Source organism: Eretmochelys imbricata, chromosome 4 (assembly GCF_965152235.1).
Source record: "Eretmochelys imbricata isolate rEreImb1 chromosome 4, rEreImb1.hap1, whole genome shotgun sequence".
Classification (NCBI taxonomy): domain Eukaryota; kingdom Metazoa; phylum Chordata; order Testudines; family Cheloniidae; genus Eretmochelys; species Eretmochelys imbricata.
Window position 1 is genome coordinate 19,536,932 of NC_135575.1, and position 17,187 is coordinate 19,554,118.

General features: G+C 42.7%; 1 protein-coding gene across 1 annotated transcript in view; it reads left to right on the forward strand.

Moving 5' to 3' along the window:
* Positions 1–16,906, forward strand: part of CFAP299 (cilia and flagella associated protein 299) — a 377,565-nt gene extending 360,659 nt beyond the window's left edge. The window contains exons 5-6 of the mRNA XM_077814940.1: positions 11,023–11,152; positions 16,039–16,906. Of these exons, the coding sequence (XP_077671066.1) occupies positions 11,023–11,152; positions 16,039–16,134 (226 nt within the window). The 3' untranslated portion in view covers positions 16,135–16,906. The remainder of the gene's footprint in view (positions 1–11,022; positions 11,153–16,038) is intronic.
* The last annotated feature ends 281 nt before the right edge of the window (positions 16,907–17,187 follow it).

Consider the following 17,187-nt stretch of genomic DNA (forward strand, 5'->3'; position numbering starts at 1 on the left):
ATAAATCTGTTGTAGAATGAAAAGATAAAAGGAATGTGATTCATTCTTTATACCATATTGTGTTATTCATAACCCAGACATGCCACGTTGTTTGGATAGAAATAGAACAGTTGACTACAGAGATACTATATCATCTGTTTGCGCTGCTGCTAAAAGTACATTTAAACTGAATATATCAATCTTCCAGATTGGTAGCAGATTTTTGACATGAAAGATAAAAAAAAGTCTGTTTTCAATATAAAAATGATGATTTGTGCCATTCATGTCATGTTATGGTGCATCACACCAACAGCTGAAATGTGTAAAGTATGATAGATGGGATGTGTAACAGGGAAAAATGGTCCATGTGTTTCCTGAAAGGTCAATACAAATTTAAGAATATAATTAAAAATGTCAAGGCCATGATTTTAATGGAGGGGTGCCTAAGGTTAGGTTTCTAGGACCATATTTAGGCACCTGAACAAGTGACCTAATTTTCAAAACTCCTGAACACCCAGCAATTTCCATCATCTTCAATGGAGGCTGCAGAGTGCTCAAACCTTGTCTGATACTAACAAAATGCGTCTCCTTGTAAGTATGAAATATTGATGTTTCTAATGGGTGCTGTAAAGTACATGCCCATTGTCTGTTGCCCATGGTGGTTTTCACATCCTGTGCCCAGAGTTTGCAATTCACAGCCTTCTCTTAGGTGTGTTTTGTTAAGGTGTACATTTGATAAAAGCCCCTACGGTCTAACCATCTTAGGAAATCTTCTTCCAAAAGAATTTTTCCTTGCTATGGGTATATCTTTCCTGAATAGACATCAGAAATGTCTTGTTCACAAACACATGCAGAAGTCAGTAGAGAGAAGTTTGAAATTTAAGTTGCTGGAAACTCATTGTTTTTGTGGGGGGAGGGGGAATCACTATCATGTGGTAATCACTCCTCTTCCCATATTTTGAAGCTGAGGTCACCTTGAAACAGATAAAAGTCCTGGGAGTATACCAAGATGGGAGATAGGGCAGAATTTTAAAGCTGTGCTTAGGTACTTAAAATCTGTCTTCCAAATTTTGATGAAAAAGTTCAGATGATACCAGACTTCTTGGAGTAGTGAAGTGCTGAAAATGGCTACAAGAGCCAGAGAGCCATGACGCCTCCCAGCATTTCTAAAACTGATGGTGTTGCCCCAGTATTAACAGTAGCGGGATTTTTTTTTAATTCCCTAGTATAGAAAGGGCTACACTCACTGAAGAAATCAACACAATTCTTAGGTTCATTGGTTCACCTCCAAGTTACATCATCTTCTATTGGAGATCTCTGAAAATCCTTTCAGGCTGTAGAGGCTTTTGTGGTGTTCATTCCAATGTTGGTCTACGCTACAGCTGACAGCTGACGATGAAAAGAACACAGTGAGAAATACCATTAGCTCACTGGCTACTTCAGGGTCTTCGAGAAAGATGACCAAGTTGGAGATACAATTGGACTGAGAATCTCAAAGCAGTTGAAGCGAATTCGGACAGACATCTTCCAATAATTTCAATGGCAGATATGTGTCTAAATCCCCCTTCGACTGCTTTGAAAAGCTCCTCTGCAATGATTAAGGGAACAAATAGTTGTGAGGAGTCTCTTGGTGACCCAGGCCTATGGGTCTTAAAATGTTTGCCAGAAGTGAGGCTTCTGAACCTTTTTACCCGGGCAGGAGAGAGGGGTAATTTTAAAGCAGGGAGGGTGGCTTTGTCAAAAGAAGTGCGTATATTTGAGGCAAAGCCCAAAAATGTGTTGATTTTTCATAAAATTGTGATTTATTTATTTATTTATTTATTTTGCCAGTGTGGCTAGTGGCAGGAATTTTTAGTGTACGGTTCTATAGGTTGATTGTTTCTGGACTGAGCTTTTTCAGTGCCTAAGGAGATTATAATTGAAAAGGAAGACAACCCCTTGAAGAAACCATAGAAAGAAAGACAGGGAGATATATGCATATATTGTGTAAGGCTTTGAATGGATGCCTTCAAAAAGATCCAGTGTTTCCATCTTGGAGAGTTTATCAAACTTTGATCTAAGAGATTGATTTATTCATGGATATTAACCCTGCTTCCTTCAAAAAGAAAAATATTCAGGAAGCTGGCCCAACCCCACGAAGAAGAGACATATTGAAATCCATACAATACTGTAACATTTCCTTTACAAAGTCCCCTACCTTTCTAGTTGTTGTTCCCTCTCCCTAGGTCTTCCTGCTCATCATTGCATATTATGGTCCTGATCCACCTAAGGACTGACTTCAGTGCAACTTAAGCAAGTGTTTAAAGTTAAGCATGGGCTTAGGGCCAGATTTTAAAGGTATTTAGGCCCTTAAAGATATAGATAGGCGCCTAATGTCCAACTCCCATTGATGTCATTGGCAATTATGCACTTGGCACTTTTGAAAATCCCACTGGGCACCTATCTGCATCTTCAGGTGCCTAAACACCTTTAAAATCTGACCTTAAGTGCTTTTTTGAATCAGCGCCTATCAGTCTTTATTCATAGGGAAAGGAAACTAATAATGATCAATATGAGCTGTTTAAACTTAAGAACTCTATTGTAATCCCTTGCTTTTATTTCCAGATAAGCCACTATCAATTATTATAATGTCCCCTTTCTTTGATAATGAAAGAATGATTTCAGTAAATCAATAATAAGTCAACTCAACATTCATTGGTGTCAAAACAATAGTGTCCAAAATCTTGACACATTGGGACAGTTATTGTGAGACTAGAATAGACTGGATTGCGCATCTGCATTTTGCAAGTGACACTTTTGCACTCTTAACACAAGACCGTGGAATCTTCCATAATAGAGATTTGTATTTTTGGTTTTCTGTGCTTCCTACCAAAACTCTTCTAAAAAATGAAAGAAAAACCCCCAAATTATTTGATTTATTGGCTATTAATTATCTTATCTTAAATTATAGTTGGATATAAAAGAAGAAAGACATTGCTGATATCTATTAATATCTATTAGCTATATGTAACTTCCAAAAGGTCTTCAATGACTCTGTTGGTTGCACAATATGTATAAACTACTCATCCTGTTGTTCCTTCAGTCATTGCATGCTCCCATTTAGCTTCTTTGTCTTGGATTCAAGGTAAAGCTTTCTGGTTTCCATGGCTATATTTTTTTTCTTCTTTTAAAAGTGGTGAGAACTAATAAGATAATAAATTCTGAGTGATTAGAAGACAGCTTCTGGAATCTGACAGGAGTTTCGTCATGTCTTGGGATTGGGCCTGAACCCTGAGGACTTTAATTTCCTTTCTTTCTATTGCTTTCATATTTTTTTTATTAATTCTGCCCTTCATCCTCAAAATGCAAATGCCATACAATAATAGCTCAAAAGAAATGATGCAAGTGCTGAGCAGATTACATGAAAAATATCTCAGCTACCAGAATGATTTCTAAATACTATCGTATTCAGGACACTTACTAATGCCCACAAAAAATGAAAGCACATTGATTTACAGTTCAGAGCTGTTGTATGCTAGGCCAGCTCCGTAAGGCCCCATTAAGTTACAGAAAGACTGACCAAAATTCAGTTCACATACCGGATGTGGCTCAGAGTTCCTATAAGGTGACCTGCAGCCACCCACATCTTTAATTTAGAAGTGAAGAAGGCAGAGAATACCATAAATTTCTATGCAATGCTCCATTCTGATCACAGTAGAGACTATACTGGTCAAGAGGGAGTATTGCATGCTAGGTCTTGCAGTCTATAAAGGCCACATTGTAATATTACAGAAAAGAGCAACAGGTACTTTATTTGATAACAATTAGTCTGCAACCCTCAGCTGGGCAATATTTGGCTGCTTCTGATTTACAGATCAGCTGACTAGGAATGAGTTAAAGAACATGATCTATAGGTATTCGGTTCAAATCCAGCCCCAGATTTCCTGGCTGTTCAATGTCCTCAGTGAACTTGATTGTCTTTCAGTTGATTGTCTCCAGGCTGTTCTTACTGGACAAATGTCCACAACACAAACCCACCCTCACAATTGTTATGAAGTGGCAACTTTTATGAAGTGGCAACTTTGTTGGCAGACCCCAGCAGAGAAGTTGAGAACTAAATGGGAACGAAGTACTTCCTCATTCCTAGATGTGGCACTTTCAGAGCAACAGTGACATGTAGTAGTAGAACAATGGCAAGAAAACTTGCACCGTTTTTGCCCGTGCAATGAAAACAGAGAGGACCTGTTCACCGGAATCACCAGGTCCGTTGATTCAGCAAAAAATGAGCAATCAATTTATGGGCCTGCCTCTCCACTGCACCTTGTGTGGTAATTTATATTTGTGAAAAGTGGGTATAACACGGTAGTAAATCAGAATGGTAGCATTTCACATCACTTTACCTAGGAATTGCCAAACTGAATCAGACCTGGGGGCAGGGCCGGCTCTAGGATTTTTGCCGCCCCAAGCAAAAAAATTTGTGGCCGCCCACGCTTTTTTCTCATGCCCCCCCCCCTGCCCCCGGCTCCACCCCAACTCCGCCCCTTCCCAACCCCTTCCCCAAATCCCCAGCCCTACCTCCTCCCCTGGGTGTGCCGCATTTCCCCCCACCCCATTGCTTCCTGCAGCTTCCCCCCCCGCAACTCCCCCGCCCTAGCTCACCTCCGCTCCACCTGCTCCCCTGAACATGCCGCCGCTCCGCTTCTCCCCCCTCCCTCTCAAGCGAGGGAGAGGCAGCGCCTTCAGGGGAGCAGGTAGAGCGGAGGTGAGCAAGGGGGGGAGTGCAGGCAGTAACGGGGGGGGGTGGTAGAGGAACCGCTCCCCGGCCCATCTCACCTCCGCTCCACCACCACTGCCTCCCCCGAGCGCACTGCTGCTCGGCTTCTCCTCCCTCCCTCCCCGGCTTGCCGCGTGAAACAGCTGTTTGGCGCGTGGCAAGCCTGGGAGCGAGGGGGGAGAAGCGGAGCGGCGGCGGTGCGCTCAGGGGAGCAGGTGGAGCGGAGGCGAGCTGGAGCGGCGGGGGCACATTTCTAGGGGCGGCATGGCCAGCGCCGGAATGCTGCCCCTAGAAATGTGCCACCCCAAGCACCTGCTTGTTTTGCTGGTGCCTCGAGTCGGCCCTGCCTGTGGGCCATCTAGTCAAGTATCCGGTCTCTGACAGTGGCCAGCACTTTGCACCCACTTCGAACTGGTGTAGGTATCTCTGAGGTGGAGTGGGAGAATCTGATCCAATATCTGTAAAGATACAGATCCAGGCATGGTTGTCATATAAAGGTTTTAGCAGCATGTGTTGGAAGAAGCTTCATAATTCACGAGTAGTGAAACCACAGGTGAGTTACATAGGTCATCCCAAACAAGTGCCAATCCTGTATCACATCACAGCATCTAATAGTCTCTACCTTCTACGTGTCTTACAAAAAACTATCTGAGAATATTTTAGAGTTTAAAAAACATGAAGTGGCTCAGTTTTTCATCACCTTCCTCCCCCTCACGGTACAACCTTTACAAATTTATCTCTGCTCAATTTCATCCCTGTACTCCTAGTAATATGCCCATGTACCACCGTAAACAATCCAAGCCTGATTCTCAGACATGCTGAGCACGCACATAGCTTCAAATCAGGTCAATGGCAGCTGCAGGTTCTCCTCCTCATTAAAAATTAGGCCCTCCCTCTTGTTACTTGGTCCAGGTGAAAAGGGGCAATCTAAGAGGCAGAACCAAGAGGGGAGGTGGAGCAGCATGTGGCTTGGGGGGGATCAGGAGTCAGTGGAGGGAGGAGTGAGTAGGATCAAAGGGTTACATCACCAACAGGATCTCTGCAAACCCTTTGATCTTAGAACTGCTCTGGCACGCCACTTCAGATGTTAAATAAAATCAAGCCTAAAGCCAATCTCTGTGGCACCCCACTGGACACCTCCCATCACTTAATAAAGATATATTGGCATTAATCTTTACCATTTGTTTACAGAGGACACACCTGCCAGCATGTCTGCTGATCCTCGCTGCCCTGATTTGCTGGTGCTGGGGCAGGATTTTGGCTCTCTGTCTAGATCTGGTGCTTGATCATTTCCTTTTATTATTCAAAGTGAATGGAAACCTGCCCTGGATGATCTAGGCGGGACAGAGTAGACGGATGTTTTCAGAGCTCTCATGTAATGTGTATCTAGCGACTTTCTAGAGTGCCTATTAAGTAAAAACAAATCTAGGGATTTTTAAAGTGACAAAGCAAAGGATAGATACATCTGACAGCTCCTTTGGAGTTAGCATAGCGGCAGGACATGTTTCAAACACGTGCCATTACTGATTAGTATGGACATATTTCTGATGGAGTTGTATTACTCTGTGTGCTTGTGGACCACACAGTGGCTCTGTGATCTCCTAGAGTGATGGGCTAAAATGCATGTATAGCATTCCAGTAGTGATGGAGGGAGATATTGGGTGAAATCCTAGCACCATTGACCTCAATGGAGCCAGGATTTCCCTGATTATGTTTCCAGGGTTGCTGGGGAAAATACAGAGAAGAGACTCTGGCAACACCTTTAAAAAGGTCTGATCTGTACTGCCCCAGAGCAACCCTGCAGGAGCTGTCCAGCTTTTAGCAGGCAGGTGGAACCATGGCTGCATCCCTTCCCTACTCAGGTGTACTTCCTCTGGGCTGATACAGTGGTCATCCTTGAAAACGTTTCAAATGCCTTTGTGACTAAATAACATTATGGCTCCAATCACGCTAGTAGAGGGATACAGCTAACACCATGGTAATGTTATCTTGTTATCAAAGGCAAAGCTGAAATGTTTTCAAAGGTTGGCTCTGCTTGCAGTGCTAGACACCCTCTCGCTTTTTGCAATCCCGAGCACAGTGAGGAGTCAAATTATAGACCAGCTTCTGAGACCCTTCATCACCCCCTTCCTCCACAAGCAATCCGATTGATTTAAATGGGACCAGTCATGAGTACAGTATTAGACTTGGTGATGAAAGGTATCAGAATCCAGCTTCATAGCTGCCTATTTTGCAGGTGCACTGAGAGAGGGGAAAGACTCCTGTCACCCTATCCCACCACCCAATGAGATCCAGGAATAATTTGACCCTGTGAGCCAGATTTTCATTTACACCAGCGCAACACACTAACTTCAGTGGAATTGCTCCTGATTTACACTGGATTGTGAGGAGAATCAGGCCATATCTTTTTAGCTAACTTTCAACAGGTATTTTTCTTCCTTCAGTCCTCTTCAACATATTCATAAATGATCTGGGAAAAGAGGTAAACAGTGAGGTGGCAAAATTTGCAAATGATACTAAACTACTCAAGATAGTTGAGACAGACTGTGAAGAACTACAAAAGGATCTCTCAAAACGAGATGACTGGGCAACAAAATGACAGATGACATTCAATGTTGAGAAATGCAAAGTAATTTACATTGGAAAACGTAATCCCAACTATACATATAAAATGATGGGGTCTGAATTGGCTGTTACCACTCAAGAAAGAGATCTTGGAGTCATTGTAGATAGTTCTCTGAAAACATCCACTCAAAGTGCTGTGGCAGTCAAAAAAGCGAACAGAATGTTGGGCATCATTAAGAAAGGGATAATAAGACAGAAAATATCATATTGCCTTTATATAAATCCATAGTACGCCCACAACTTAAATACTGCGTGCAGATGTGGTCGACCCATCTCAAAAAAGATAAATTGGTATTAGAAAAGGGCCAGAAAAGGGCAACAAAAATGATTAGGGGTTTGGAACGGCTTCTGTATGAGGAGAGATTAATAAGACTGGAACTAGAGATGACTAGGGGGTTATGACAGAGGTCTATAAAATCATGACTGGTGTGGAAAAAGTAAATAAGGATGTGTTATTTACTCCTTCTCATAACACAAGAGCTAGGGGCACCAAATGAAATTAATAGGCAGCAGGTTTAAAACAAACAAAAGGAAGTATTTCTTCACGCAACGCACAGTCAACCTGTGGAACTCTTTGCCTGAGGATGTTGTGAAGGCCAAGACTATAACAGGATTCAGAAAAGAACTAGATAAATTCATGGAGGGCAGGTCCATCAATGGCTATTAGCCAGGATGGGCAGGGATGGTGTCCCTAGCCTCTGTTTGCTAGAAGCTGGGAATGAGTGACAAGGAATGGATCGCTTGATGATTACCTGTTCTGTTCATTCCCTCTGGGGCACCTGCCATTGGCCACTGTGGGAAGACAGGATACTGAGCTGGATGGACCTTTGGTCTGACCCAGTCTGGCCGTTCTTATGATAACAATATACCAACAGTGATCAAAGCAAAAACCTTCATGAAAACCAGTTACACTGCACAGTAGCTACTTAGCAAATTGACCTGCCTTGGTTTTCCAAAGCACCATGACGAATCACACTGTAACATGGCAACCATTTGGCAAATGTGCTTATTTCAATCAAAGCTGCTTAAAGTTTGAAAGGAAAGCCAAACCCCAGCGTCTTAACCTGTTTTCCTTGAAAAAAGTAGCATGTTTCTGTCTAACCAGGGGCCTGAGCCATGCACCTTGTTAGAAACCAGTGGTTGGGGCAGAGTCAGGCACATGTGCTCCGTCACACAGTGCCATGTCCTACTGAGACGTTGACCTCACTTTCTCCAGAAAGCTATGAAAGGACTGAAAGGCCAAACCCAATCTAAATACGTTGATACGTCATCATACTTGGCAAGCACGTGAAGAATGCCAATTTTCCCCCTATTAAAATGATTACTGCTATGATACTACTGGAGGGCACAAATCATGAGGATGTCATTTAGTTCAGGGTAACGGTGAGTGTTTTGGTTTTGATTTCCATTTCTTTTGTCCTTCATTGTCCTACATCTCCCCCGTCACCACCCTTTCTTTTGCTGCCAAACTGTAAAAAGTCGGGAGTTAAATTATAGGAAGGGGAAGTGAAGTTGGATAGCTCACATTGCAAATTCATAGAATCACAAACTGGAAAAAGCTGTCAAGCCATCATTGTTTATAATTAGCTTTTGACTGAATTCCCAATCTGCTATGGGGAATAGTTTGATCTTGGTATGTGTGGTAGGGAGGGAATACTAGAGAACCGAATCAAGGAACTGATCCTTGTTTTGAGGAAAATAACCCATTATAGTATAATCTAACCCCATGGGATGGGAATGGGGCTAGAACAGGCACAAGTCCTTTTTACACTGTTGTTGTTTTGCTTTGCTTTGCTTTGCTTTTTACTTTTGTTGCTGATTTAAGTGGCCAGTGCTAAGTCTGGGCCAACAAAGCCCATACCCAGCTGGTGTCTGTCACCGTTTCTTTTGGTCAGCAGGTGATTGGCAGTCTCTGTAGGAAATATCACTTTCATGGCAGTGTCAGACATTTGGTGCATTATGGGTGAATCTTACCCCAGTGCACTGAGGGCCCTATATACCACTGAAGCCTCACCTAAACTTGTATAATGAACTTGTAGAGAGCATCAGGCCTTGAGCAAGGTCCTCTTCACTGGGGTGAGTTTCACCCCCTGGAATAGGTTAGCAGCCAGATTCCAATGCAAGTGGGGACCAAAATCCAGTGTACAGCTTTCACCCGGATTGTCACAGCTGAAGAGCCTTGACACAGTCTACAACTAGTGTGAGACAGCTATAGGACTCCATCCAATGATACAGGGTTCCCTCTACTGGTTAGGACTGGGCTTCTAGACTCCCGGGTTCTAGTCACACCTCTGCCCTTGACTTGTGTAACCTGGGCAGATCGCTGAATTTCTCTGTGCTTCAGTTCCCCCTTCTGTTAACTAGCTCTAATAATACTTGTCTTAACTATCTCACAAAGGCGTGATGAGGCTTAATAAATATCTGCAGTGCACTCTGAGATCCTTAGACTGAGGATGCTGTGTAAGTGCCAGGTACAAAGAGAACACAAAGTGGGTTCAGTGCCTGTGCTATTCATTCCATTATCTGGGTGGGCCTTTTTACCTACCCTGCCTATCTCCAAGGGGAGAATCTGCCCAGGCTAGAGCTGGTTGATGAGAAATAAGTCTGTCTCACATTCTTCTCTTTAGATTTCCCTAACACAGCATGCTGCACCACTACTATGCCAACAAATAATATAAAATCAGCACTGTTAAGAAATGCAGAAGCAGGGCTGGAATCTCTCAGCCATTTTGGTACATCCCAAATGCTCGGAAACTTGGCAGATCCTTCACTGGTTTCATTGTCACTTGCCCAACGAATTATTTCTTAAAATTAGAAGGAGGAAAATAAGAGATATGAGTCTGCTAGAATTCAGAAATCTCAAAATATATCTAGCAAAGACTGATTAATTGATTACTCAAATTGTTCTGTTTTAATTTTTTATTTGACACATTAGAATTATGATTTTTCGCTTGCTTGGAGTTCAGTACTGACACACACAAGGCATGTAACAAAGAGGCCTGCAAGCATAATAAGCCTGTTTGAATATTGGCTCTAGAACCAATCACAGGCTTGAAATGCGCAGGTTTTTTAAGGAGCTTCTCATCGTGTTAATGAATTTCCTCTTGGACACTCATGCTCAGCACCCGATCTGTATATAGCCCAAAAGGAGCGGTACAGCAGCTAAAATTCTACCAAAATTACATTAATAGGAGAACAAGAAAGCAACCATTCAGTGACAAGTTACAATGAGATACAAAGAGGAAGTAATTAGTTCCCACAATGTGGTCTAAGCACTTTCAGGTGGTTGGCAGAGCTGTTTCTGTCACAGTAGTAGTGTTCAATCAACACTGCTTCCTACAATAGGTAACCCTGTTCATGAATCTTTTAGTAGCAGTACTGTACTACTAAATATATTATGCTAGCATCCACAGGGCCCAATTTTAGTTTGCCAGAGGCTCTTTTTTAATCAACTGAATGCAACAGAACAGACATGTAGAAGCAGATTCTGACAGCCTTACTCTTTTTAGTAGCACTTCACTCCACAGTGAATTTCACTGACTTCTGTGGGGATATTCGTGGACTAAGGAACTACTTTGCATCAGTAAGGTGGTCTGAATCAGACTCTTAATTTGAAAGTATGACATCAATTAAAGTGATAGCATTTATGTTTTATATTTTCACAGCTTTTACAACTGGGATAGAAATGTCAGCACTTCAAATGCCAGTCCAAATTACCAAGTGATTGCCGAAAATGCATGTGGATTACTCTTCAAGAACAAATGTGATAGGAAAATCGTCAATGTGGATCCCAAGGTAAATCCCTTTTTTCAATATTCAGAGTTTCCTTTACACAAGGCTCTTTGATTCCATATCTGTTGAAGTCCTGTTACAAACTAATTATTTATCAATATGCACCTTATACTTCAGGCTCACACGCATGCAATCCCCTCGCTAACACAGCTGGCCTCTAGGTCCCATAAAGGATAACCTCAGCTCACTCTGTTTTTAACAGCAAGTCTCTAGAACCTTTTCCTTGTGAAGACAGCAGTGAAAACATAAACTGTTTGTTTCCTAAGACTGAAAGGACTATGCAGCCCGTGCCACTTCTGCAGCAGGAGACTGTGGGGAGAGGACCTAAAGCTTCTCTCACACACGCACATGCTTTTTATGGTAAATGAGACAATTAGTTTGATTTTGTGAATCCCTTTACCCTCCCCAGAATCTTAAGGCCAGCCCTGGAGGTAGCGGTGCAATAATCCTGGGCAGAAATGGATTGTGCTTGCCTAGGAATGCTAAAACCTGCTCTGTGTGCTAGAATTTTCAACCCCTTTTGCGTGAGGCCCACTGTTTTTATTACTGAGGTAGTTGTGTCTTTCCCACAAATGCCCCTATATCTGCATGGAGCATGTAGCAGGCAACCCCCACCCCAGTCTTCTCCCCTCTCTGTCAGGCACTTCAGTAGCACATGAGGAAAACCAAGCTGCTGCTGCACCAAGTGGGACCTGTGCAGCTACCGTGGCCCACCTGTCCTCTCACTGGTGCCTGCTTCCCGAACCCCAGGCCAGAGTCTGAAGAGCTGGTATTGGGAGGGAGCCTGGAACTCTATTCCTCTACACAGCAGCCAGGGAGATCCACTCCCTCATGCTCCCACACACCAGCTCTGGAAGACCCCCAGTTGTCAGGAGAGACCTGTCCACTTCAAGAACCAAAGAGGACCCATTCCCAATTTACCACCGAAGGTGACCTACTGCCCACCCACCCAATCCCCCTCCAGTCAGACACTGCCAAGAGATGCCTCAGGACAGGTCTCTGATCTACCTGCCCCCACTGCTTCCAGTGGAGGCCTCAGGACAGCCTGCTTCCTCCCACTCCTGCTTCCAAGTAAGGAAGCCATCTAGAGGAGCCTGAGTGAAGTGCTGAGGAGGGTGAATCATGCATCCGATGAAGTGAGCTGTAGCTCACGAAAGCTTATGCTCAAATAAATTAGTTAGTCTCTAAGGTGCCACAAGTCCTCCTTTTTCTTTTAGTGAATTGAGAGGTGCTGGTGCAGAAGGTGGGAGGGATAGGAAGGACTGATGGATTTGGGTCCCGGAAGAATACAGGATTGGGGAAGGGACAGATGGATTTTAGTGGGGGGAGGGAATGGGGTATTTTATCCAGAGATCATCACATGCATCTCCAGAAGAAGTGGAAAATTGTTGAGGGGAGGCCCATGTTAAAATGTTGGCAGCATATCACTTGGCTGACAGGCCCAAATTTGACCCCTACTTAAAAGTTGTATTTTCCTTTATGAAATGTGCCAACTAGTGGATAAAAAAATGTGAAGTTCCTTCAGAACAAGGGCGGAGCCATAGAACATTTATAAAATCCAAGCTCCTGCCTGGGCAATCCACTGCCACCAAATCCAGAGGGAACTGTCCGTTGGAATCACAGCCTAATGCCTTGTTTTTCTTCAGTGAACTGAAACAAAATGGATTCCTTTTCAGAAGCACTCAGAGAGCAGGGCTAGTGTGGGTCACAACCCCACATCTTTTTAAAAAATTCAAAAGTTGAAAGACTGTCCAGGCACCTCTGAAAATCAGGCCACTCATTTTAGTAGACTTGCAGAGATTTTTGCTGCCTGACTTCAGGCACCCAAGTTGAAAAAATTTGGCCCAGTGGGTCTGAGTGAAATCTAAAAGCCAGATGCTTCCAGATTTGTCCACATTTTACAGATTAATACAAAACGTAGCTCAAGTCAACTGTCAGAGCATTGCGTGCAACATAGAAATAAAGACAAAATCAGAAAGGTATACTTGTCTATTTTGCTATGCAATGGAATCAGAGCGTGTGACTCTGTGCTTAAAGAATTAGGACTTTTTTAATATCCTTTGGCTGGATGTTTTGTTCATGTTCCCAGAGAGGCAAAAACAGTCTGATGACAGTAAAAGATTCTGATCATCCCGGAAAATACAAAACACAGTATGTGGCCAGCCAAGTGAGTAGTGTAAAGAGGGAGTTATCCGGGTTGAAAATTCCTATAGGAAGAAACTCCCATAAAATACACTGGCCTTGAAGAAGGTTGAGGTGGTTATGTCAGAGTAAGGGTTAAACATCTAATACGCTGTCCCACACACACGAGAAAGTTGTCAGTATGTGCTCCCTCTGGTGGATATAAGTTAGTCTCATCCGCATAGCAAAATGCCTTTGTCCCAGCACAGAAGTGTTTGCAATTGAAGCAAACACAGGACAAGACTGATGTTTGCGTAAGGCTGTGTACCAGGGAAATTGAGAGGGAAAAGTATGGTAATGAGTGAAGAACATTTTATCAACAATGTTGTAGACTCTGTGTCATAAAATAAATGTGGCATAAGCACATGTTAGAGACTGCTTTTTTCTTTAATAATGGATCTGATCCTACTCCCACTGAAGTCAATAGGAGCTGTGGCATTGACTTCAGTGGAAGCAGAATTGGTTTCCTTATTCTAAAAAACTTATTTTTACTTAAAAATAATTATGCCAAACAATTGTTGAAAACATAAAATGGAGGGGTGTGTGTGTATGGAATCACTCACGGGTCATTGTTGGATGTAGTATACATTAGAATGCCCTTAGTCCTATGTTAATGTGATGTCAATGTTGAGCAGCTAGAACATTCAAAAAACTAAGGGTTGGGATTTTCAAAGGGGCCTACAGGTGTTAGACATTGAACATCAAAGGGAGTTGGGCACTTCACACTCTTAGGCCCAAAACTACCAAATCAGAACAGTCATGTTTTACACTGACTTGGCCCTGGTGGAAATGGCTAAGTATAAAGAGCAGGGCAATGGAAAATCTGACCCACTGAACCTGGACCAGTGATGAGAGGAAACAAACTTGCTTTCAAAATTTAATATAGTGCTCCTGGGGATATTGGGTTATACAGTCACTGAGGTAAGTCAAAACGACCAACAGAGGTTTTGACTTTTATCCAGTTACATTGAACTTGGCAGAATTGATTGAACAAATGGAAGTTCCTACTTCTGTTCCCAAAGATGCAGCATGTACAGTCCGTGAACAGCCTTCTGAGCTTTTCATATGTACAATGGAGCATGACTTCACAACCCCCCCCCTCCCCCCGTACTGTTCTGCTGGATACCCATTCTTTGCAGCATCCAAATTGCCCTCTTTGTTTTAAAATTTGTCCTTTGACTTGTTCCAATCTACCTCCTAGACTTAGAGTCTATCCCTTCTTTTCCTGCATGTCTTCTTCTAGAGTAGCATTGGCCTCCTCTCTATCATTCCATGTCTGGAGCCAACTTTTGCCCTCAGTTACACCTAGGCAACCCTATGTGCTTCAACCCTATGTGCTTGCGTGGATATAAATGAGGGTATAATTTGGCCCAGTGTCACCAACGCTGATGCAAAAGCCCACTTCTCTGCAGCGCCTCCCACCTAGAACATTCATCTTTCCTGTATTTCTCAGCCTCATTAACTCTCCATCTCATTTCAGATCTCAGCTGAAAACATCTTTTCTCCTTTGTCGGCACCCTTTTCTAGCTGACTTTGCTGCTATTTATCTAGTTCTGTGATGGTTACCTAACTTTGTGAAGTGTTTTGAAATCTGTACAAAATAAACATACTGTGTACAATAAAGTCACACAGGATTTCCCCGTTTTGAGCCATAGCTGAAGGCTATTTAAATTGCTGCATGTATTATTTCCTTGCATGTTGGAAGAGGACTGGGTTATAACCCTATAAACAATGTTCCTCTGAAATCAATTGACAATAGTCTTCTGATCTTGATTGCCCTTTTTTAAACTTTACATCTGAGCCCTTGGACTGTAGATTGAATATGACAAACACACCCATGCTTTGGTTCCTCTCAAAACCAATGTGAAATAAGCTGGGCAATAATTTGTTTGGGTTTGTACAGAACAGATCTAGGATGATGGTTTCTTTGAAGTGCTTCCCATGAAAGATGGCTGCATATGAATAGCAACAGTATAAAATGTCAAATTATACACATTTTAAAATGAGTGCATTGGTTTGTTAGACAGTCAAAAATGCATACCTAAAAATGTGTTTGGTTGCATTGAAAGTGGGCCATTGATCTAATGTCCTGCAGCTGGAGAACATCTGTAACAAATAACTAGATATTTTATTTCTACGTGAAAGATACTTGCACTCACAGTGCTACACCAAGTAACATATTTTGTTCATTTATAATTTTTAAAAATGTAAACACTGCAGAAATACGTACTGTGTATTTGTATGTTGCAGAATATAGTGTACGTGCATCCCCAGCAACTATCTGTCTGTCCATCTGTCTTGGGTTTTTCTATAACACTAACCAAGTAGAGAGATTTTTCAAAAGCTCTTAACATTGGCCTATATCTGCTGCCACTGAAATCAAAAGGAGTTTTACCATTGGTTTCAGTCTGGGCAAAATTAAGCCAATGCTGTGTGCTTTCTACAACTGGGATCTGTTTGATCAGTTGATTGCACAAGTGTGCCTTTTCTTTTACCTAGAGTTATCCTATATGAAATGATGGTAAGTTCGTGGTATTTATTCGCTAGCTCTTAGACATTAATCTGCATTTAAGAAACCACATACCTAACCTGAACAGAGTTGGTAGGTTCCATATTTCAGGGAAGCGAGGAGGAAATACATGTAACTCTTATGGTTTATATTTTGTCTGTCCTGACAGCTTGGTTAACTATAATATTCCGTGTCTCAGGCTTACCCAGGAGACAGCACAACTCGGACACCTATTGCGACAGATCTCTACCTCCAAGTAGTCATCTATGACCATATCCTCAGAAGAAAGACCTAAACACCAGCTCATTGGCTCTTCCCTCAAGCATCTGTTTACCAACTTTTATTCTAGCTGTAAGAGAAATAAATCAGTTTGAAGAGATCTTTACCATGTGTGAAACTGATCTTCCAGTAGAATGGGATGGTGATTTTTGGCCTGGGTTAGGCTACTTCAGGGATGCTGAGCGGAAGGAGACCCTGCCCTACCATGCCCCTGGGAAGTAGTGGAGTGCCATCTCAGCCATTGCACTCCCCAGATCACAAGTACTGCCCTTTCCTAGTGCTCTTGGGGCACATGACACTGCAAAGGCAATTGGAGTGAAGAAGTGAGGTCATGGCCCCAACTCCTTCCCATTTCACACAAGCCATCAGATCTGGCTGAATACGTGGGGGAGTACAGTAGCAAGAACATTACCATGTCTAGCAGGAGGTTCAGATTCCTGCCCGGAGCTCCCCCTTGGACAGTGTGGCTCCCCTTCACAGAGCTGTGCCTCTGTGGCACAATTGATCCCCTAGTGACCACTCTGAGGGCCACCCCCAGGACTCACTTCATTTACCACTGAAATGCAGCCAGTCTTGGGTGAAAGCTATCTGTGCACAGCAACATCACACAATCTCTTAGACCTGTATTGCCGCAGTATATTTCGGATAAGCAACATACATAATAATCTTAAGGCCTAGTGGAATATTGTTAGTATCACATTTAAGTATCATTTTATCCCCAAGTTGTTGGCGTTTTTTTTCAATATTTGTCACAAGTGAAGTAGATGTTTTTATGTTGTGTATCTTAATCATCCAAATATAAAATCTTTTGATGCATTTTAGCTTTTGCAAAATGTTTTGCAAAATGAAATTACTGGGCTATTGCTAATTTTACAATAAAAATCTGTGGTCTATGTGACAGATGTTGCAACTCCATGCAATACCTTTGGAGACCATATTGTATTAAATGTACGTATCACTGTGGACCAGAGGTTGTATGCAGCTCCAGGGGGAGGGTTACCACAATTCCTCCATGAACCAAAAATGGTGGGAGGTGATTCAGGTGAATCTTCTGGGTGATAAACACCTC